Source organism: Procambarus clarkii, chromosome 58 (genome assembly GCF_040958095.1).
Source record: "Procambarus clarkii isolate CNS0578487 chromosome 58, FALCON_Pclarkii_2.0, whole genome shotgun sequence".
Classification (NCBI taxonomy): Eukaryota; Metazoa; Arthropoda; class Malacostraca; order Decapoda; family Cambaridae; genus Procambarus; species Procambarus clarkii.
Genome location: NC_091207.1, coordinates 18673446 through 18698445, shown reverse-complemented (window position 1 = coordinate 18698445; position 25000 = coordinate 18673446). Strand labels below are relative to the sequence as shown.

General features: G+C 44.4%; 1 protein-coding gene across 1 annotated transcript in view; it reads right to left on the bottom strand.

The window, feature by feature from the left end:
* LOC123767937 (uncharacterized) overlaps positions 1-25000 on the bottom strand; it is a 214217-nt gene that overhangs the window by 27101 nt on the left and 162116 nt on the right. Inside the window, exons 7-10 of the mRNA XM_069306626.1 lie at positions 17676-17788; positions 11422-11596; positions 5398-5526; positions 3741-3868 (exon numbers count right to left, since the gene is read on the bottom strand). Coding sequence (XP_069162727.1) covers positions 3741-3868; positions 5398-5526; positions 11422-11596; positions 17676-17788 — 545 coding nt within the window. The remainder of the gene's footprint in view (positions 1-3740; positions 3869-5397; positions 5527-11421; positions 11597-17675; positions 17789-25000) is intronic.

Below are 25000 nucleotides of genomic sequence, written 5' to 3'. Positions count from 1 at the left end.
AGCCAGGTGTGTGGTATTAAGGTACCTGGACATTTATACAGTTGCCCTAGACTATATGAAGGGTTACACAGTGTGTGTCAAGAGCCAGGTGTGTGGTATTAAGGTACCTGGACATTTATACAGTTGCCCTAGACTATATGAAGGGTTACACAGTGTGTGTCAAGAGCCAGGTGTGTGGTATTAAGGTAGATATACTAAAGTGAAGACATGGGACCGAGAGCAATCAACCCAAATATGGAATAAGTGACAGGTATTGTGTGGATCTACACCTGAACATTTCTATTTTACCTAATTCAATGTTGCACTTTGCTGATCAAGACTTTATAGATATTTACACTACAAAACCCAGGCACTCAATAAGCATTTCTCTAACGCCCTAAAATTTTTCTGTCCATTCACAGGTCGGGAGCTGATGAAGCACAAGTCTCGCTCAGGTAAGAACATTTTTTTTTGGGAAGCAACGATGCTCTGATGAATGTTTCAGTGCACCTGTGTCCTTCCTCTCTCTCTCTCTCTCTCTCTCTCCCTTTCTCTCTCTCTCTCTCTCTCTCTCTCTCTCTCTCTCTCTCTCTCTCTCTCTCTCTCTCTCTCTCTCTCTCTCTCTCTCTCTCCCTCTCTCCCTCTCTCCCTCTCTCCCTCTCTCCCCCTCCGCCATGACAGATCCTTCCCTCAATAAAACGATATCTAAATTTTTTATATACAAAACGCAGAGCGAAGCGAAACTTTCCTATATTTTTTCAATCATCTAAAACGTGTGTGTTTCGTGTTTTCGTCGAGACAGTTGTTGTTGAACTTTTGTGTCTTGGAGAGTAAATTATATATATATATATATATATATATATATATATATATATATATATATATATATATATATATATATATATATATATATATATATATGTCGTACCTAGTAGCCAGAACGCACTTCTCAGCCTACTATGAAAGGCCCGATTTGCCTAATAAGCCAAGTTTTCTATGAATTAATTGTTTTTCGACTACCTAACCTACCTAACCTAACGAAACATAACTTTTTCGGCTACCTAACCTAACCTAACCTATAAAGATAGGTTAGGTTAGGTTAGGTAGGGTTGGTTAGGTTCGGTGATATATCTACGTTAATTTTAACTCCAATAAAAAAAAATTGACCTCATACATAATGAAATGGGTAGCTTTTTCATTTCATAAACAAATAAATAGAGAAAATATATTAGTTCATGAAAACTTGGCTTATTAGGCAAATCGGGCCTTGCATAGTAGGCCGAGAAGTTCGTTCTGGCTACTAGGTACGACATATATATATATATATATATATATATATATATATATATATATATTAAATGGTGGTTCGAAACTTTCTTCGGTCTTCAGTATTTCCGGGAAGAAGAAGACCTGGCTGATAGAGAAACGGCTTCATATTTTTGCGGGCTTGAGTTCAATCCCCGATTATTCAAGAGAAGGAAATATATTACCTACGGTATTGTTGGGTAATGAGGTACTTCTAAGATCCTTATGAGCATCGACGGCTTGATTGGTAGGATTATGGTCTTATATATATTTTTTTTTGGGGGGGGGAGCAAGTTCGAATTCTGGATGTTCCTGTTTAATGATATGGTACTATTTTCCACGATTTTGTATGTATATGTGTATATATATATATATATATATATATATATATATATATATATATATATATATATATATATATATATATATATATATATATATATATATATATATATGCAATTGACGATCACAAAACACTGATCATTTTATGCGGAAAATCCACAGAGAAATATGAAATGAGGTGAACGTTTCGGCTTGTTAAAGCCTTTGTCAACACCAAACTGAGTCAGTCTGGTGTTGACAAAGGCTTTAACAAAGCCGAAACGTTCACCTCATTTCATATTTCTCTGTGGATTTTCCGCATATATATATATATATATATATATATATATATATATATATATATATATATATATATATATATATATATATATATATATATATATATATATATATATATATGAATGAAAACTCACACCCCAGAAGTGACTCGAACCCATACTCCCAGGAGCAACGCAACTGGTAACTACAGGGCGCCTTAATCCACTTGACCATCACGGCCGTCAAAGGAAGTGATAGCCGAGGCTATTTGAGCCACTTCCTCGACGGCAACTCGGATGGTAATCTTGGGCATAGCATTTCACCAAATCACCTCATTCTTTGGGGCACACGTGAGGAACACAAATGCGAACAAGCCTGAATGGTCCCCAGGACTATATGCGAATGAAAACTCACACCCCAGAAGTGCTCCTGGGAGTATGGGTTCGAGTCACTTCTGGGGTGTGAGTTTTCATTCGCATATAGTCCTGGGGACCATTCAGGCTTGTTCGCATATATATATATATATATATATATATATATATATATATATATATATATATATATATATATACATATATATATACATATATATATATATATATATATATATATATATATATATATATATATATATATATATATATATATATATATATATATTTGGTGTATTTAAATACTCCGAAATTACCATCTCTTTTAAGGGTCTGAGCAGGTGGCGGAGAGGGTTAAGGCGTACCTGTTATGCCAGTTGCTGGAAGGCTTCTGTGCTGGCTAGGGTTCGAGTCTCCTGGTGGGAAAGTGTTCTAAAGTTGTGTATATATATATATATATATATATATATATATATATATATATATATATATATATATATATATATATATATATATATATACGCTCCCTTGTCGGGGAGCGTGTCCTTATAACACTAGTCCTATATGGAGCATATACCTCCCTGGGTGGAGGGTTCAACTCCTTGGGAGTAATGACTACTTTGTGGGAACTAATGGCCGTTTAAACCACTACGCACTTGTCTCTTATCTCCTGACAATGGTCTCTGTTTTTGCCCTAACTGATAGCCTCGGATCCAAGACGGCCGTTTCCGAGTTAACACACAACCTATCTATCCTATCTATCCCCACTCCCGTGGTCACAGTCCTGAATCCCAGTTCCCTAGCCAAATTCTCACCAAAACATGGAAATAAATCAGATATTATGTGAAACGTTTGGAGGGAGTGAGAGAGAGAGAGGGAGTGAGAGAACGCTACTCAGGCGAGGAGTCACAGTAACGTGGCTAAAGTATGTTGACCAGACCACACACTAGAATGTGAAAGGACGACGACGACGTTTCGGTCCGTCCTGGACCATTCTCAATCGACTTGAGAATGGTCCAGGACGGACCGAAACGTCGTCGTCGTCCCTTCACATTCTAGTGTGTGGTCTGGTCAACGCTACTCAAGATCCATAAGCTTAGACAGCGTCTTGGAGCCAGCAATAGCCGGCCAGTAACAACCACTGTGGTTGGTCATGGACAAATACCGGCCAGTTGACACAATTGGTTATCTGGTGGGTGCAGGGAAGCGGGCTCCACCTCGGCCAGCTCGGCCAGCTTGGCCAGCAAACACCAGCCCGCTCTATTAATACGTCTTAACGGCTCCTCTGGAAGGCTTGGCCGTGAATCAACAAATCAGAGGGTTAGGATCGTGTGTGTGTGTGTGTGTGTATGTGTGTGCGTATGGCCGTCCTGAGTGTGTGTCTATGGACGTCCTGAGTGTGTGTGTGTGTGTACGTCCTGAGTGTGTGTGTGTGTGTACGTCCTGAGTGTGTGTATGAGCGTCTCTGAGTGTGTAAGGACTCACTGAGTGTATGGGAGACAGGGGGGGCGGTGGGCGAGAGGGGTTCCGGATGAGGAAGCCCAACCACTCCCGTGAAGTCCACGGCGGCGTGGAAGCCGCTGTACTTGTATGGCGGGCTGCGAGGTCCAGAACTGCTCCAGCGGGGGGAAGAAAGAGAACCCACAGTTAGAACCCACAGTTAGAACCCACAGAACCCACAGTTAGAACCCACAGAACCCACAGTTAGAACCCACAGTTAGAACCCATAGTTAGAACCCACAGTTAGAACCCACAGTTAGAACCCATAGTTAGAACCCATAGTTAGAACCCATAGTTAGAACCCATAGTTAGAACCCACAGTTAGAACCCATAGTTAGAACCCATAGTTAGAACCCACAGTTAGAACCCACAGTTAGAACCCATAGTTAGAACCCATAGTTAGAACCCACAGTTAGAACCCATAGTTAGAACCCACAGTTAGAACCCACAGTTAGAACCCATAGTTAGAACCCACAGTTAGAACCCACAGTTAGAACCCATAGTTAGAACCCACGGTTACAACCCACAGTTAGAACCCATAGTTAGAACCCACAGTTAGAACCCACAGTTAGAACCCACAGTTAGAACCCACAGTTAGAACCCACAGTTAGAACCCACAGTTAGAACCCACGGTTAGAACCCACAGTTAGAACCCACAGTTAGAACCCACAGTTAGAACCCATAGTTAGAACCCACAGTTAGAACCCATAGTCAGAACCCACAGTTAGAACCCACAGTTAGAACCCACAGTCAGAACCCACAGTTAGAACCCATAGTCAGAACCCACAGTTAGAACCCACAGTTAGAACCCACAGTTAGAACCCACAGTTAGAACCCAACACGCCTCTAAACTCCTACAGATTAAACACATTTACCTCCACCAACCAAAAATTAGAGCCAATTTTGCCTCGAAGAACACCCTACAAGAATGAAAGAACTCCCCCTTGTTTCCAGAAACGCAATTGAAGATCCCTTTTCCCTCCTAGAACCCAATAAAAGAACTCCCCCTTACCTTCCAAAGCCCAACGGAAGAACCCCTTTGCCTTCTAGAAACCAGTGCAAGAACTTAGAATTTAATATCGTGAGTACCCCCGGCTTCCAGACCTTTTTCACGAGAACCCCCTGGCTTCCAGACCTTTTCCATGAGAACCCCCTGGCTTCCAGACCTCTACCATGAGAACCCCCCTGGCTTCCAGACCCTTTCCATGAGAACCCCCTGGCTTCCAGACTCTTTCCATGAGAACCCCCTGGCTTCCAGACCTTTTCCATGAGAACCCCCTGGTTTCCAGACCCCTACCATGAGAACCCCCTGGCTTCCAGACCTTTTCCATGAGAACCCCCTGGTTTCCAGACCCCTACCATGAGAACCCCCTGGCTTCCAGATCTTTTCCATGAGAACCCCCTGGCTTCCAGACCTTTTCCATGAGAACCCCCTGGTTTCCAGACCCCTACCATGAGAACCCCCTGGCTTCCAGACTCCTACCATGAGAACCCCCTGGCTTCCAGACTCCTACCATGAGAACCCCCTGGATTCCAGACCCTGGCTTCCAGTCGCTACTGGTTCTCATGCACCACTAGCGACTGGAGTTCTCAAGAAGTTCTAGCAGCATCTCAGGTTTCTGGTGCTCTCCAGCGGACCTACCTGAAATCCAGTAGAACGTTTGGACCCGAAAATGAGATGGTCCTCTTGTCGGAGGCGCAGAGGGAGGCGATGAGGGGGGAGGAGGTGGAGGTTCCTGCGTAGATAGCGACGTAGTCGGTGGAGCAGCGCCTGTAGAAGGAGTAGGAGGAGAGCCTGTAGGAGTAGGCAGAGCCTGTAGGAGGAGAGAGAGGCCCTACTCTCTACAGGAGAGTAGGGTCATACTCTCCTGTTTTCACAGGTGTATAACTTGGGATATATTGCCCCGTGATTCGGTATATATATACTGTGAGTTTACCTGAGTCCTGGGCTATGTACAGGACTAAAGTATACTTGTTGCTATACTTTATAAAGTATATAAAGTATTCTGTCATTCTCAAAAGTTATACTCACGCCCGGTCATTCATTTACATTCATCTAATCCTCTCTCTCTCTCTCTCTCTCTCTCTCTCTCTCTCTCTCTCTCTCTCTCTCTCTCTCTCTCTCTCTCTCTCTCTCTCTCTCTCTCTCTCTCTCTCTCTCTCTCTCTCTCTCTCTCTCTCCTTCAGTCATGCAACAATTCAACGTGAATTAATCGTGCAAAATAGGAACCTATTCCAGCCTGGTAATAGTTCGTATTTCGAACACTTGTCAATCAGTGTACGAAATGTGCGACTCAAGCAGGTGCTTCATTCACATCCAGCAACCCGTCGTGTCGACTAAATCGTCGCATATATTTTATACGTAATCGACCAGTCCGTTGAAATGTATCCTATGAGTAAAGCGCCGTAATATTCACGTTTTCTAAGCATCGCTTTCGATAGGTTAGATGGGCTGCTTGGGTTTGTACGCTGCTGGTTAGGCCAAGCTGGCCTAGTCAAAGGACTAGACAGTATAGTCTGTCATCTAAACAATCTTCTAAATCAACGTACGTAGTCAAAAAACAACTTGTCTAACTATACTTAGGTCTAGTCAAGAGCGCCAATATGTAATCAAATAATTGATTGCAACAATTTTGCTCTAACATCGGTCGGCCGAGCGGACAGCACGCGGGACTTGTGATCCTGTGGTCCTGGGTTCGATCCCAGGCGCCGGCGAGAAACAATGGGCAGAGTTTCTTTCACCCTATGCCCCTGTTACCTAGCAGTAAAATAAGTACCTGGGTATTAGTCAGCTGTCACGGGCTGCTTCCTGGGGGTGGAGGCCTGGTCGAGGACCGGGCCGCGGGGACACTAAAGCCCCGAAATCATCTCAAGAACCTCAAGATAACACTATAAAAGCTTCAACCCGGGCAGTTGATTAATGTATAAATGCAATACTGATTTATTAAACTCTGGCGACAGGCAGTATCGCGATAACACCACTGCAGTAATGATAATATTTGCGATAATTATAAACAACAAATATATATCAGACACAATAACGTGAATTTTACCTGTCTAAACATCAGGGAACTGTCCCTGTCCATTCATCAATGAGCTTCACCTGTCCAAACATCAGGGAACTGTCCCTGTCCATTCATCAATGAGCTTCACCTGTCCAAACACCAGGGAACTGTCCCTATCCATTCATCAATGAGCTTCACCTGTCTAAACATCAGGGAACTGTCCCTGTCCATTCATCAGTGAGATTCACCTGTCTAAACATCAGGGAACTGTCCCTGTCCATTAATTAGTGAGATTCACCTGTCTAAACATCAGGGAACTTGTCCTGTCCATTAATCAGTGAGATTCACCTGTCTAAACACCAGGGAACTGTCCCTGTCCATTCATCAATGAGCTTCACCTGTCCAAACATCAGGGAACTGTCCCTGTCCATTCATCAATGAGCTTCACCTGTCCAAACACCAGGGAACTTGTCCTGTCCATTAATCAGTGAGATTCACCTGTCCAAACACCAGGGAACTTGTCCTGTCCATTAATCAGTGAGATTCACCTGTCCAAACACCAGGGAACTGTTCCTGTCCATTAATCAATGAGCTTCACCTGTCTAAACCTCAGGGAACTGTCCCTGTCCATTCATCAATGAGATTCACCTGTCCAAACACCAGGGAACTGTTCCTGTCTCTTGATCTGAACAACCGTTCGTATTCCTTGAAGAACAGCCATATATTTTGTTCTGTTCTTGGAGGGAAAAGAGATGGAGTGCATTACTCCAGGTTCCGGAAAGACTTTGGAGTAAGTAAAGTAACACTTGGAGTAAGTAAAGTAACACTTGGAGTAAGTGAGACCGTCAGTGAGAGACACTCACACTTATATGCTTCAGGAACATTATGAGGAGTGCGATTTGAGCCTCTCATTATATTTTTTGCTCCTTTTAAAGTATCTAGAAGTACTTTAGTGGACGTTTGAAAGTTTCCGGTACTTCTTCCATTTCGTAGTTTGGGAGTTTCCAATACCACAGCCGTTTTGTCGAATCTTAAAGCTTAAATTGAGAGTGTGTGACGGGCAATTAGAGTTTAGTGATACAGTTGTGGGGTGGGAATCTTCTTTAATGACAACCATGAAGGGGTAGGCAGGAGGAGTCCAGCTTACTCCAGTAGGGAGGAGTCCACCTCACTCCAGTAGATAGAAGTCCACCTCACTCCAGTAGATAGAAGTCCACCTCACTCCAGTAGATAGAAGTCCACCTCACTCCAGTAGATAGAAGTCCACCTCACTCCAGTAGATAGAAGTCCACCTCACTCCAGTAGATAGAAGTCCACCTCACTCCAATATATAGAAGTCCACCTCACTCCAATATATAGAAGTCCACCTCACTCCAATATATAGAAGTCCACCTCACTCCAATAGATAGAAGTCCACCTCACTCCAGTAGATAGAAGTCCACCTCACTCCAGTAGATAGAAGTCCACCTCACTCCAGTAGATAGAAGTCCACCTCACTCCAGTAGATAGAAGTCCACCTCACTCCAGTAGATAGAAGTCCACCTCACTCCAATAGATAGAAGTCCACCTCACTCCAGTAGATAGAAGTCCACCTCACTCCAGTAGATAGAAGTCCACCTCACTCCAATAGATAGAAGTCCACCTCACTCCAGTAGATAGAAGTCCACCTCACTCCAGTAGATAGAAGTCCACCTCACTCCAATATATAGAAGTCCACCTCACTCCAGTAGATAGAAGTCCACCTTACTCCAATATATAGAAGTCCACCTCACTCCAGTAGATAGAAGTCCAACTTACTCCAGTAGATAGAAGTCCACCTCACTCCAATAGATAGAAGTCCACCTCACTCCAATAGATAGAAGTCCACCTCACTCCAGTAGGCAGCAGTTCCTCTCACAATATCAAATTTCAAATTCAGAAACTTTATTAATTAATGTATATCTTTTTGATAATTGCGTTGGTTTACACAAGATAATCATGATAATTATTTACAGTGCATTATAGACTTATAGATTTAGATACCTAATATACATTTATTGGTCAAATCAAATCTGTAATTGATTTGGTTACCTCGGATACCTCGAACGAGAATCCTGCTAAACGCCCAGAGAAACCAAACAATGCAGATCGGCTCATTAGAAACTTAAGATAAGTACAATCAGTTTCCGAAGTCGTCTACAATCCTCGCAGCGTTCTCTCCAAATCCGGTGAGTGCTAAGGAGTCTGAAGAAGTCAACTATGGTCAATATTCATTGAGCACTTAAGCCTCCACTAACGAAACCTCTACATCTTCTCTCGACTATAACGGCTTAGTTTACATTGATTACGAGGTTGTCTATTGCCGTAACAACCTTGGGCTGTTTAGATGTTGATAAGCTCGTTAACTGTTTAATGAAAGTATATTTAGCCGCCTCGATCGAGGAAAGATGGACAGGTTTCGAAATTGGAGACTTTGGAAATACTTGATGAAGTCTGCCCTATTAAGGTCCCTTCAAAGAGGGCCTGACGGTTGAGTGGACAGCGCTCGGTATTCGTAGTCCAAAGGTTATGAGTTCGATTCCCAGTGGGGGCGGAAAAAAGTTTGAGTTTTGAGGAAACTCTGTCCATTGAGGAAATAGACAGAGTATATAGCCATTATCAAGTAACTGATAAAAATGATATGATAATATAGATAAAAAAAAAATGGCCACTCAGTATGTGTGATGGGAAATCAGATATCGGCTCATCTATCTATCTCTTTCTGATTCACAAAACTATGCGTGGTGTGTGTTGGTAATTGATTTACCCACAGCCAAAATTTAATCTTTTTCCTCTCCTGCTAATGGATTCAATCAGACTTTTTGTTTTGAATTTTTTTTTTAATTCTTGTTTAAGTTCTTGGTTCTGTTTAAATTTTTGGTTCTATACAGGTTTTTGGTTCTATTCAGGTTCCTGGTTCTATTCAGGTTCCTGGTTCTATTCAGGTTCTTGGTTCTATTCAGGTTCCTGGGTTCTATTCAGGTTTCTGGTTCTCTTCAAGTTCCTGGTTCTATTCAGGTTCCTGGTTCTCTTCAAGTTCCTGGTTCTATTCAGGTTTCTGGTTCTCTTCAAGTTCCTGGTTCTATTCAGGTTCTTGGTTCTATTCAGGGTTCCTGGTTCTATTCAGGTTCCTGGCTCTATTCAGGTTCCTGGCTCTATTCAAGCTCCTGGTTCTATTCAGGTTCCTGGTTCTATTCAGGTTCCTGGTTCTATTCAGGTTCCTGGCTCTATTCAAGCTCCTGGTTCTATTCAGGTTCCTGGTTCTATTCAGGTTCCTGGTTCTATTCAGGTTCCTGGCTCTATTCAAGCTCCTGGTTCTATTCAGGGTTCCTGGTTCTATTCATGTTCCACTAACGTTGTCAAACAAGGGGAGAAGTAATAACATTGTGCCACCAATTACTGTCTCTTTATGAAACTAACTCTAAATATGTATTAATTAAATAAATACATTTGATATTTCCTGTTTAGAATTAAATTTATAAATTTGTTAATGAACATTCCCTGATGTTTGACTTAGTATGGTAATTGAGTACATATTTATCTTTGATGTTTAAAGGTGTTGATTATTGACGTCAGGGTTGATTGTGATGATAAGAGTTTGATTGGGACGTCAGAAGGGTCTGATTGTGATGATAAGGGTTTGATTGGGACGTCAGAAGGGTCTGATTGTGATGATAAGGGTTTGATTGGGACGTCAGAAGGGTCTGATTGTGATGATAAGGGTCTGATTGGGACGTCAGAATGGTCTGATTGGGACGTCAGAAGGGTCTGATTGGGACGTCAGAAGCGTTTGATTGGGACGTCAGAAGGGTTTGATTGAGACGTCAGAAGGGTCTGATTGTGATGATAAGGGTTTGATTGGGACGTCAGAAGGGTCTGATTGTGATGATAAGGGTTTGATTGGGACGTCAGAAGGGTCTGATTGTGATGATAAGGGTTTGATTGGGACGTCAGAAGGGTCTGATTGGGACGTCAGAAGGGTCTGATTGGGACGCCAGAAGGGTCTGATTGGGACGCCAGAAGGGTCTGATTGGGATGTCAGAAGGGTCTGATTGGGACGTCAGAAAGGTCTGATTGGGACGTTATGGGTCACAAAATCATATTAGGAGTTATAAGGACAAAGTAAGCTCTGGGTTATGATGACAGATTAATTGATTAATTGATGAATAGATCCTTCATCCGTCTGTGAAGGAACGGTGCTAAACTACTTGGACCTTCGGGGATCGAACCCCGGCTCGGCAATAAGCAAACTCCGTTCCTTTTCCCCGAAGCCCAAAAGAAACAAAAAACAACGATTTGGGGCAAAGGAAATAGCAAAATAATGATATATTAAAATTTTGAAATAGAAAATCAAACTCTAGAAAGAATTAGCGACAGAGTGATTTTTGACCAATTTAGAAACACATAGAGAGTGAAAATAAATAAAATTTCGAAAGGAATCTATTGAAACAACTTGAGGAACATGCAAAGAAAATGGGAATCATTAAAGGTGGGACGATAGAAAACGCGAGAAGAAATAGACCACCAGAAGCTCTCGGTCCTGACACGGCCGTAAAGAGGATCTTCAGGCGGAAGGAAGAATGAGAAAGAGGTGAGGAAGAAGAGGGAAGAGGAGGAGGAGGTGTGTTAGGAAGGGGACTCACTGTGGGTGAAGATCCATGGTGAGAAAGGTGACATTTCCTGCTGTATCCGGACTAGACATGACCACCAGGTAGCGGCAGCGGACGTGGGCCGGATACATTCCTGGGAAACCAGGTGACGTGATCTCGCAGTCACCTCTCCTGGTGCAGTGCACGTCCTGGTACACCCAGTCGCAGGCTGTGGGGGGGGGGGGAGATTGTGGGGAGATGGGGGGAGAGTGAGGAGAGATGGGGGGAGAGTGGGGGGAGAGAGATAGTTATGCATAAAAATGTTGGGTTATATCTAACAAACTTTATTCAATCCCATTCGCACACACATACACACACACACACACATACACACACACACACACACACACACACACACACACACACACACACACACACACACACACACACACACACACACACACACACACACACACACTAACAACCACCCTCCCCCCCGGTCACACCAGTGCCAGATGCCAGATCACAATTGGGTGCCACCCAATTACAAAACAATTACGGCACTGCGTGCAGTGAATGCCCCGGACCTTCTCCTGACTCCTCCATCACCTTTAACTGTACCTTTCTTCCCTTCCTCAGCACTCAACTCACTCTGGCCTACTCTCGCACTTGTGTAAACTCACAGCACTCTCCCAGTTGAATTATTCAGTGCATCGGAGCCCTTAACACCACGTGAGAGATGTCTGCAGTCATACTGGCATGTATAACGCCAATATTCTCAAACTTTTTCCATTTTGGGCCGTGAACAAGCAGCGGTTGGAAGCCACAACTTAAGGCGCTCAGCCTTAAGTTATGGCGTAAGCTCATTCATGGGATGACTGGAATTTGGAATATCTTCTCAGAGTAAGCAGATACGTGTGAAATAAGGTCAAAAGACTATATCAAGGCTCTGATACGCAGCTTCACCCTATATCTAATACGCTTGATGTAGTGTTAAATTAAGTTGATATCTAATGATGAGACAAAATAGCTTAGTTGCTAGGTTAGGATAGCGATTAGCTGATGCAGGATAGCAGCTTTTAGGTTGGAATACTTATTTAGGAATGGTAATGGACTATAGGTCCTATTGAACCTGCCAAGGTGTGGAGCCTGAGAGAGAGAGAGAGAGAGAGAGAGAGAGAGAGAGAGAGAGAGAGAGAGAGAGAGAGAGAGAGAGAGAGACAGAGAGACAGAGAGACAGAGAGAGATAAATATACCCCCCCCACACCATATATTATCTTCATGATCAAATGATCAAATTCTTCAACAATTGCTGTCAGCGAATTTTTCACATCTTGAGACATGATTCACATTGAGAAACAACAGCCCCGTTTGACTCTTCCCCTCCCCCCCCCCTTCCTACCCATTCGTGTGTGGGTGTGAACCAGTGTTGTATATAACTACCTGCGGCCAGTTAATGGTTCCCAGGGCGGCCCTTAGAATGCCATCTTCAAGGAACGCAAAATGTGATCCTCTAAGACTGTTGGGACATATTGGTAATCTTGGATGAGTCAAATGTGGGTTTGATAGGACGGAAGGTTCTTGACTCCTTCTTCTGCTGCCTCGGTCTTGTTTGGTCTGTTGACAGGTCTGTTGACAGGTCTGTTGACAGGTCTGTTGACAAGTCTGTTTGGTCTGTTGCACCTGTTTTCAGGCTTGTAGCATCGTGTCCTCTGCATGGTTGTACCTGTTTTCAGGCTTGTAGCATCGTGTCCTCTGCATGGTTGCACCTGTTTTCAGGCTTGTAGCATCGTGTCCTCTGCATGGTTGCACCTGTTTTCAGGCTTGTAGCATCGTGTCCTCTGCATGGTTGCATCTGATGGTTGATTTTCATCCAGTAGAGGACGTGAGAGGTTTGTAGCTGGGAGTGGTTGTGGTGGGTGTAATAGGCAGTGGGTGTGGTAGGTGGGTGGTTGTTGGTGTGGGTGGTAGACAGGCTGACCTTAGCCACCACAGGGGGGAGGGGGGGGGTTCTGACATTGCTTGGGGGTGGGGGAGTCTCGGTTCACCATGGGAGTATTGACGTGGGGTGGGAGAAAGATTGAAGTGGAGAGGTGTCGTGATCCAAGTCTCTGTTCGCCTGGGGCTCTTCCCTCATTGATTTCTTTTCTACCTCACAAACACCGCCTCTTCACCTCATATCACAAACACACACACACACACACACACACACACACACACACACACACACACACACACACACACACACACACACACACACACACACACACACACACACATTAACTCTTTCAGTGTCAGAGTAGTAGACAAATTGAATGCATTAGGAAGTGATGTGGTGGAGGCTGACTGACTCCATACACAGCTTCAAGTGTAGATATGATAGAGCCCAATAGGCTCAGGAACCTGTACACCAGTTGATTGACAGTTGAGAGGCGGGACCAAAGAGCCAGAGCTCAACCCCCGCAAGCACAACTAGGTAAGTACAACTAAGTAAATACACACACACATTTTACCTTTCAGTTTGTCACTAACGAAGACACTCCATCAAATCTCTCGTATACAGTATCATAAGAGCAAAAATCTCAGCTTCTAGCAAGGAAGATCCGAACCAACTGCAAGAATGGTTCAAATAGGGTGTTTGAAGAGTTAAACTCCAAGAAATGCAAAGCAATGAGGCTGAGGTAACCATTGGCTAGACACAATGAGAGAGACAGACAGACTAACACATCACAACACTCATTTCTCACCTCAGTGTTTTAATGTCCGTATTTCTTACCATTTTATTAAGTGACGAAGAAGCAATATTATCAAGCCAAAGGTCTCACAATTAACATTCACTTCAGACTTTTCCAAAAAGTCTCAGTTTTATCCTGTGTTGAGTGAATTTAAGACTTTATTATTATTATTCTTGATGGAATTGCACCGTTTGGAATTTTATAGGTATGTGTTTTGGTCTGTGATGTCTGTCTGTTTGTGATATCTGTCTGTTAGTCTTTGATTTATCTTTCTCTTTGGGATCTGTTCTTCAGTGATCTGTCTCTTTGGGATCTGTCCTCCAGTGATCTGTCTCTTTGGGATCTGTCCTTCAGTGATCTGTCTCTTTGGGATCTGTCCTCCAGTGATCTGTCTCTTTGGGATCTGTCCTTCAGTGATCTGTCTCTTTGGGATCTGTCCTCCAGTGATCTGTCTCTTTGGGATCTGTCCTTCAGTGATCTGTCTCTTTGGGATCTGTCCTCCAGTGATCTGTCTCTTTGGGATCTGTCCTCCAGTGATCTGTCTCTTTGGGATCTGTCCTTCAGTGATCTGTTTCTTTGGGATCTGTCCTTCAGTGATCTGTCTCTTTGGGATCTGTCTGTTAGTCTGATGAGAGGCTTAAGGTGGAACAATTAATTTGACTTAATAATTTGATCATTGATTTAATCAAATTATTAATATTTCCATTCGATTAGATATATGTGTTTCGAAACCTCTCTCAAATTGGGAGAGTACAAACAGGAGGGGATAGGGCTCTGAGGCCCCTAGCATTACATCTAGGCTAGACGAATTTTTACATAAGGGTTGTTTTCACTGCTCAACTTTATGCTCGAAAGGCGAGGAAAAGTTGTTGTGATTGAAACTGATTTCATAATTTCAGTGGAAGTACAGTTTGGGGGACTTTGGAAACTGTAATGAATTATGGTTTAAAATTTGTACCGAGTTTGGAGTTTAATGTGTGTGTGTGTGTGTGTGTGTGTGTGTGTGTGTGTGTGTGTGTGTGTGTGTGTGTGTGTGGTGCCTTTCAGAGTTTAGGGATTTGGGGTTCAATCCCCGAGGTTCCAGACTTCAGTATTTTCACATTCTCGGTATATGAACGGAAAGCGTGTAGATGGAGCCTGCATGCAGGTTCGAATCCTCTCTAACCCAAACCTGCACACATACACACGGGAGGCTCACAGCTTTAAAGGTCTTCGCTCCGACGGAGACGTTTTGGGAGGCTAATCCATTGGTAATGTAATGAAAAATTGATCGCAAAGTGGCTTCGGTAAGCGGTTTGCATCAACAGCGGAATTACAGTTTGGTTGGGGGGGGGGGGGCGGGGGGGTTGTGGAAGGTCTTGGTAGACCTTCCACAACCCCCCCCTCTCTCTCTCTCTCTCTCTCTCTCTCTCTCTCTCTCTCTCTCTCTCTCTCTCTCTCTCTCTCTCTCTCTCTCTCTCTCTCTCTCCGGTGTTTGCTGTTGTTTTCTCATTCACGAAGCTTTATTTATCGTTGGTTGGTTGACTGACTGACTGACTGACTGACTGCCTGCCTGCCTACCTACCTATCTACCTGCCTACCTACCTACCTACCTACCTACCTACCTACCTACCTACCTACCTACCTACCTACCTACCTACCTGCCTACCTGCCTACCTACCTACCTACCTACCTACCTACCTACCTACCTACCTACCTACCTACCTACCTACCTACCTACCTACCTTCCTACCTACCTACCTACCTACCTCCCTCCCTTCATGTCTTCAGGCTTAAATACATTGATTTGTCCTGGCTTAGCCCTAAAACGTGTTTTGCTTTTGAAAATTGTGAGCAGGACTCTGGCCCTTTGCTCAGACGCCGCCTTCATTACGTCGAGATGAGATTTTTAAATAGCTGTAAGAGGATTTTTTTATATATAAATATGACCGGTACACCTAATCTGGGTATAGTGGTGGTTGGTACACTTGTAGGTACACTTTTGGCCTAGTGTAGTGGTGACGGTACACTTGCTTGGGGGGGGGGGATAGTGATCGTGGTACACTTGAAGGTATACTTCAGGTGTGATAGTGGTGCTACACTTGTAGGTATACCTCTCCCCCTGGAATAATGGGAGAGGGGTGGGGGAGGTATACTGGGAGTAATCCCCCCCTCCCTCCTTCTAATTAATATTCCTATGATTGGCTCCACACTTACACTCTCGTCTCGCTTATCCCCTTTACACACCTGACTTGCTGGGTCTTCAGGTGTGTGCAGCCCCCCTGACACCAACCTGCTGACACACCTGGCTTTGGTGTTCTTCTCTTTTTATCAGTTTGTGAGATTAAACTGTGTGTGTGTGTGTGTGTGTGTGTGTGTGGGTGTGTGTGTGTACTCACCTAGTTGTACTCACCTAGTTGTGCTTGCGGGGGTTGAGCTCTGGCTCTTTGGTCCCGCCTCTCAACCGTCAATCAACAGGTGTACAGATTCATGAGCCTATCGGGCTCTGTCATATCTACACTTGAAACTGTGTATGGAGTCAGCCTCCACCACATCACTTCCTAATGCATTCCATTTGTGTGTGTGTGTGTGTGTGTGTGTGTGTGTGTGTGTGTGTGTGTGTGTGTGTGTGTGTGTGTGTGTGTGTGTGTGTGTGTGTAGTTGTTTTAGCAACTATTATAAGGAACTACATCAGTTTCATTCCCATATAAAAACAAGAGCGATAGGAAGGTTAAGCTAGAAATTACCTACTTAAAATGATCTGATAAGTTCGGGACCTGCCCGAAACGCTATGCGTGCTTAGTGGCTATACAAGACTATCAAAATATCAATGCTATCCACTCTTGTCCCTGATTTGATATCATACCGTTGTGTACCTGTGTACCTCAGCTGGTCTTACCGTGGTACACCTTTGGTACACTAGATGAGTTGCATAATTCGCATGTTGTAATATGCTTTTTGGGTATACTGCATTCACTGTAACTTGTATATACCCCTTCCCCCCCCCTTCACCTGGGTGTTCAGAACACCGTACCCCGAGTGTATATACCCCTCCCCCCCTTCACCTGGGTGTTCAGAACACCGTACCCCGAGTGTATATACCCCTCCCCCCTCACCTGGGTGTTCAGAACACCGTACCCCGAGTGTATATACCCCTCCCCCCTCACCTGGGTGTTCAGAACACCGTACCCCGAGTGTATATACCCCTCCCCCCTCACCTGGGTGTTCAGAACACCGTACCCCGAGTGTATATACCCCTCCCCCCTCACCTGGGTGTTCAGAACACCGTACCCTGAGTGTATATACCCCTCCCCCCTCACCTGGGTGTTCAGAACACCGTACCCCGAGTGTATATACCCCTCCCCCCTCACCTGGGTGTTCAGAACACCGTACCCTGAGTGTATATACCCCTCCCCCCTCACCTGGGTGTTCAGAACACCGTACCCCGAGTGTATATACCCCTCCCCCCTCACCTGGGTGTTCAGAACACCGTACCCCGAGTGTATATACCCCTCCCCCCCCTCACCTGGGTGTTCAGAACACCTGGTGTATACACCCCTCAACACCTCACCTGGGGTGTAGCAACACACGCACCTGTGTACTCCATCCTGGTGCCTCCTCTCTGCTTGATGCCGGTGACGGGGTCAGTAGTGCGCGGGAAGCTGTAGTAGGCGATGAACCGTGGGCTGCCCCACTTCTCACTCACGCTGCGGAGAAAACCACCAAAACACACCAGAGATTAATACATTAACAGGAATAATGTCAATTGCAGAAGGCCTATAGGCCCATACGAGGCAGCTCCTATGGGCCCATACGAGGCAGCTCCTATGGGCCCATACGAGGCAGCTCCTATGGGCCCATATGAGGAACCTTATATTTCTCCGTACGAGGCATTTCCTATTCACTCCTGTCTAGGCTACACTTGAAACAACCCAACGATCCCACATCTGTTTGTTCAATAAATCGTACATAATTACACCAGACAAATGGGTACGAATTGTTTACGTTCGAACTGTTTAGTGTACGAATTGTTTATGAGGCGCAAGATAAGAATGCGAGACCAAGACTGGGAACTAGAGATACAGATGAGCCATAGTGGTGTAAGGAAACTCCTGTTTTAGCCTTTAGCGAGTGAGAAAAATGGGTACACACTAGAGGTAGTCGACACTTATGGTAACCATATATGTAGTGGAGTGGGAATCATCGCATTAAACACCAAATAGCTAAAAAACCAGAGCCCAAGAGACACAGCTCGGTCTTGGAGGCATTATAGGCAATACAGTTAGGTGAGTACACTCATCAACACACACACACACACACACACACACACACACACACACACACACACACACACACACACACACACACACACACACACACACACACACACACAGAGGGGGCCTCGTAGCCTGGTGGATAGCGCGCAGGACTCGTAATTCTGTAGCGCGGGTTCGATTCCCGCACGAGGCAGAAACAAATGGGCAAAGTTTCTTTCACCCTAAGTGCCCCTGTTACCTAGCAGTAAATAGGTACCTGGGAGTTAGTCAGCTGTCACGGGCTGCTTCCTGGGGTGTGTGTGTGAGTGTGGTGTGGAAAAAAAAATAGTTAGTAAACAGTTGAGAGGCGGGCCGAAAGAGCAAAGCTCAACCCCCGTAAAAACACAAATAGTAAACACACACTTAAAAATGAATGAATGAAGAGAGAGAGAGAGAGAGAGAGAGAGAGAGAGAGAGAGAGAGAGAGAGAGAGAGAGAGAGAGAGAGAGAGAGCGACAGAGAGAGAGAGAGAGAGAGAGAGAGCGATAGAGAGAGAGAGAGAGAGAGAGCGATAGAGAGAGAGAGCGACAGAGAGAGAGAGAGCGACAGAGAGAGAGAGAGAGAGAGCGAGAGAGAGAGAGAGAGAGAGAGAGAGAGAGAGAGAGAGAGAGAGAGAGAGAGAGAGAGAGAGAGAGAGAGAGAGAGAGAGAGAGAGAGTGAGAGAGAGAGCGACAGAGAGAGAGAGAGAGAGCGACAGAGAGAGAGAGAGCGACAGAGAGAGAGAGAGCGACAGAGAGAGAGAGAGCGACAGAAAGAGAGAGAGAGAGCGAGAGAGAGAGCGACAGAGAGAGAGAGAGAGCGACAGAGAGCGATAGAGAGAGAGAGCGACAGAGAGAGAGAGAGCGACAGAGAGAGAGAGCGCGACAGAGAGAGAGAGAGCGAGCGACAGACAGAGACAGACAGACACCCTACTATACACCATTGAAACCCAAGAACATATGCACGACCACCAGGAATGATAACAGCTGACTGTAGGGGTTTAAAAAAGCACAATAAACCCCACGAACACCCATCCAGGAAGCACAGGAACGTACATATATAAGGACCAAGAGAGGAAGAAGAAGCCCCTCTCCCTCTCCCTCCCAAAGGACGTATATAAATAGAGGGAACGTGAGAGGGAGAGAAGCCTTAGGGAGAATAGGGATGGAAGAGCTATGGGAGCCATAGAGAAGGAGATATACGAGAGACACACCAGTGGAAAGGATAGCCAACGACGGGAAAGATATGTTATCGGGAGAAATGTTGTAATTTCGCGCGAGGATTTCCCATGCAGTATGTTCAAAAGGCTGGAATAAAATAGCAGGAACGCTTGTATTGTAGCTAAGCCTTTGTTGTCCCTGTTTGAAGACGAAGGCCTTTTTTTTTATTTTCAGGTGTGTGTTGCAGTGTTGCAAAGGGGAATTGTTGATTTCCCGACTAAGCAAACCTGTCATCTCAACTAGAACGTCGCGTTTTAAAACGGTCTCGTCAGCTTGTTACGAAATACGACCGTGTTGGCAAGGATTCGAACACCGGAAGGTTGGGTGGTGTCTAGGCAGCGATTTTCCAAAGGTTAGGTGGGTTGCTTGGGTTTGTACGTTGTTGTTTAGGGTACAGAATGTGCATTTTTTTTTACGAAGTGGCAAATCAAGGTAGGTGTCAGCAGGTGTGTGAGAGAATTGTCAACGGGAAGCAGGTGTGTGTGAAGAGTCAGCAAGAAGCAGATGTGTGAGAGAAGAGTCATCGGCTTTCACTTGTATTTTGATCGGGTATCGCAGCAGCCGGCTCTTTGAGGGAGGGACTCCATTGTCGTCTGTGGTAGAAAAAATATCTGGAAGGTATGCAGGTTGTCGGCACTAGTTAGACAGGAACATTGTTACCCCCTCACGTCCGCTCACAATGTACGTAAAGTCATACCCCAGAATCAGGTTTCCCGCGCAAGGGACCAGGCAGCTGTAGCAGCAGCAGCAGCACCAGTAGCAGCAGCAGAAGCAGCAGCAGCAGCAACAGCAGCAGCAGGAGCAGCAACAGCAGCAGCAGCAACAGCTGCAGAAACAGCATTTCCCCAAAATAAACTCCACGGACCAAACGTGCCACATTTCACTATTTCTTATTTTATCTCCTGCTAAGGTGAAAGTCTTGAAACTTATCACGTTTGGGGGTATTTATTTCGTGCATATATATATATCCAGGTGTTTATATCTGAATAGTCGTAATTTTTGTTATATAACCCCTTGTACCAGATTGTGGCTTTACCTTTTTATTTTCTGTGAGGTTCTTTCAAGGAGCTCTGTTGCTCTGAAAGGTTTTCTCCTTTTGTCAATATCAGAGTAATAACTGCTCCATTTACAGGGTTTCATATTCCTAATTTCAACACTGACACAAATTTTCTGAGCGTACTAGGTCATCAAAGTGGAGAGGTGGTAGTTAGTGCTTTGGGTGTTATCATCAGTTGATGAGGCGGGGCCCAGGGGTTAATACTCGACCCCTGCAAGCAGAATTATTCGAGTATTTTTAGGTGAGCACAGGCACATGCAAACACAGACACACAGATACACATACAGATGCATACAGATGCACTCAGATGCACACACAAATGCACACAGATATACACAGATGCCCTCAGGTGCACCCAGACACGAGCACACACACACACACACACACACACACACACACACACACACACACACACACACACACACACACACACACACACACACAATACCACCCCACCGCTCGAAAATTAACTTTTCGGTCCGGCTAACTTCCTGTTAAATGATTTTTGACTTCCCCCGTCCTCTTAGCTTACGTGGAGATCCTGTCTTAAGTCTTTCCTCCCTCCCCAGGTAATCTACCTTCCGTGTCTCGTCCTCCCCATAGAGCGTGATAACTCCCATCGTAGGGGGACAGGAATTGTGTATGTATGGTTATCAAGAATACGCCCATAGGTCAAGGTACTGATCTTCCACAGGATGTAAATTACACCAGTTGTCTACCCTCTGGGTACCTATTTTAGTGATTGGTGAACAGAAGTATCAGGTTAAACGAACCCGTGATGATCAAACCACATAAATGAAAAAGAAGAGTTGACGATGTTTCGGTCCGTCGTGGACCATTAGTCGACTTGTTAATGGTCTAGGATGGACCGAAACGTCTTCTCTTCTTCTGGTGTGTGTGTGTGTGTGTGTGTGTGTGTGTGTGTGTGTGTGTGTGTGTGTGTGTGTGTGTGTGTGTGCGTGCGTGTGTGTGTGTGTGTGTGAAGGTGATCATAACCCATTCTGTCCTGGTAGGGAATTGAATTCTGGGGGATCTCCCTTTCGCTATGTCTTCCACTCCATAGACTGTAATGGGTGATCCATTTGCTTGGTTGGTAATCCAACTCTTTATTGTGCCTTTGTGTCCCTGTGTGCTGTCGCATAGTCGCTTCCCCCTGACAGTTTTCTGAGTAAATTTTAAAACGCCTTGCTTCGTGCAATAGATAGCTTCGTGAAATAGTTAGCTTCGTGCAATAGCTAGCTTCGTGAAATAGTTAGCTTCGTGAAATAGTTAGCTTCGTGCAATAACTAGCTTCGTGATATAGTTAGCTTCGTGAAATAGTTAGCTTCGTGCAATAGATAGCTTCGTGATATAGTTAGCTTCGTGAAATAGTTAGCTTCGTGCAATAACTAGCTTCGTGATATAGTTAGCTTCGTGAAATAGTTAGCTTCGTGCAATAACTAGCTTCGTGATATAGTTAGCTTCGTGAAAGAGTTAGCTTCGTGCAATAACTAGCTTCGTGATATAGTTAGCTTCGTGAAATAGTTAGCTTCGTGAAATAGTTAGCTTCGTGCAATAGATAGCTTCGTGAAATAGTTAGCTTCGTGCAATAGCTAGCTTCGTGCAACAGTTAGCTTCGTGAAATAGTTAGCTGGAGCTTAGATAAAACATTTGATTCTCAATTCGCGAGTTATTCATTATTTTGAGAAATTTTGTAACTCATGTTTATATTTTGATTTCCCTAAGAATATAGGACAGTGGTCAACGATGTCGACTTACAGACAGGGAATCCAGGGTTCGAACCCATGCACGGGTCGGATGTGATTGGGCTCTATATTTTTTTTTAGCCTATTTTGATGTGGCAGGGGTTTGATGCCTCCTTCAGTGTGGTTCGTAAAACTCATTATTTCTGTTTCTCGCAATATGCTAAAAAAAACTCTTTGAGTCGTGATTGAAATGAAGATTCAAGTGAGCATCATTGATAGTTCTCTCAGCCTCCCTGAAGACTAAGGTAGTGATCACCATGGCAACATCTTCCTCCTCTCATTTTCAAGGCACTGCGGGCTCACCATAGCCCGTGATACTTGGAATTTTAATGTTCCAGGTAGCGAATTTATAACAACTACAACATCCTCTCATTTTCCTTTGCAGAAATCTCTAGTGACTTCCTTCCCCACGTTATGCTGGTTCAACTAAGCAGCTTCCAGCATTCATGTTTAGTCATGCTCTGATTACTTAAATTAAAAGATCTCTTCGCAATCGGAGAGTTCTGGAAAGAGTAATATTTTGGGGGAAATGGAGTCACAGCGGTGGTTTGGAGAGACATTGAGATGAAGCGGTTTTATGAGCTCTCAAGAGTTTGTGTTTGGTAAACTCAGTTGAGAGACAGCTGTGTAAACTCAGGTAAGAGAGAGACCTCGGTGTTTGGTAAACCCGTGTGAGGGAGACCTCTGTGTTTCCCCTTCACTTGATCACTTGATCCACGGCTAGAGAGCATATGAATGGTCCGCCGCTCACTAATTACTTCTGAATCCAGTCTCTCTAAGTGAGGTGGTGGTGGTGGGGAGGGGGGTAGTCTGTGGTAGCCGGGTGATTATACAGAGTCACAGAGCCTCAGAAGGGGAGTATACAGTGCCACAGAGTCTCAGAGAGTGAGTATACAATGCCATAGAGCCTCAGGTGAGTATACAGTGCCTCAGAGGGTGAGTATACAGTGCCACAGAGCCTGAGAGGGTGAGTATACAGTGCCACAGTGCCTCAGAAGGGGAGTATACAGTGCCACAGAGTCTCAGAGAGTGAGTATACAATGCCATAGAGCCTCAGGTGAGTATACAGTGCCACAGAGGGTGAGTATACAGTGCCACAGTGCCTCAGAAGGGGAGTATACAGTGCCACAGAGTCTCAGAGAGTGAGTATACAATGCCATAGAGCCTCAGGTGAGTATACAGTGCCACAGTGCCTCAGAGGGTGAGTATACAGTGCCACAGAGCCTGAGAGGGTGAGTATACAGTGCCACAGAGCCTGAGAGGGTGAGTATACAGTGCCACAGAGCCTCAGAGGGTGAGTATACAGTGCCAAATAGCCTCAGAGGGTGAGTATACAGTGCCACAGAGCCTCGGAAGGAGAGTATACAGTGCCACGGAGCCTCAGAGGGTGAGTATACAGTGCCACAGTGCCTCAGAGGGTGAGTATACAGTGCCACAGAGCCTCGGAAGGAGAGTATACAGTGCCACGGAGCCTCAGAGGGTGAGTATACAGTGCCACAGTGCCTCAGAGGGTGAGTATACAATGCCATAGAACCTCAATAGGTGAGAATACAGTGCCACAGAGCCTCAGAGGGTGAGAATACAGTGCCACAGTGCCTCAGAAGGTGAGCATACAGTGCCACTAATTAGGCTCTACCGTTGAGTAACTAGCTTGTTGGTGGAGGATAGAAGCATATAATGATAGCCTTTTGATCACGACCTTTGATCATACGACCTTTGATCATACGACCTTTGATTATACGACCTTTGATTATACGGATTATACGACCTTTGATCATACGACCTTTGATTATACGACCTTTGATTATACGGATTATACGACCTTTGATCATACGACCTTTGATTATACGACCTTTGATTATACGACCTTTGATTATACGGATTATACGACCTTTGATCATACGACCTTTGATTATACGGATTATACGACCTTTGATCATACGACCTTTGATTATACGACTTTTGATTATACGACCTTTGGTTATTCGACCTTTGATTATACGACTTTTGATTATACGGATTATACGACCTTTGATTATACGACCTTTGATCATACGACCTTTGATTATACGGATTATACGACCTTTGATCATACGACCTTTGATTATACGGTTTATACGACCTTTGATTATACGACTTTTGATTATACGACCTTTGATCATACGACCTTTGATTATACGGATTATACGACCTTTGATCATACGACCTTTGATTATACGGATTATACGACCTTCGATTATACGGATTATACGACCTTTGATCATACGACCTTTGATTATACGACCTTTGATTATACGACTTTTGATTATACGACCTTTGATCATACGACCTTTGATTATACGAATTATACGACCTTTGATCATACGACCTTTGATTATACGGATTATACGACCTTCGATTATACGGATTATACGACCTTTGATCATACGACCTTTGGTTATTCGACCTTTGATTATACGACTTTTGATTATACGGATCATACGACCTTTGATTATACGGATTATACGACCTTTGATTATACGGATCATACGACTTTTGATTATACGGATCATACGACCTTTGATTATACGGATCATACGACCTTTGATTATACGGATTATAC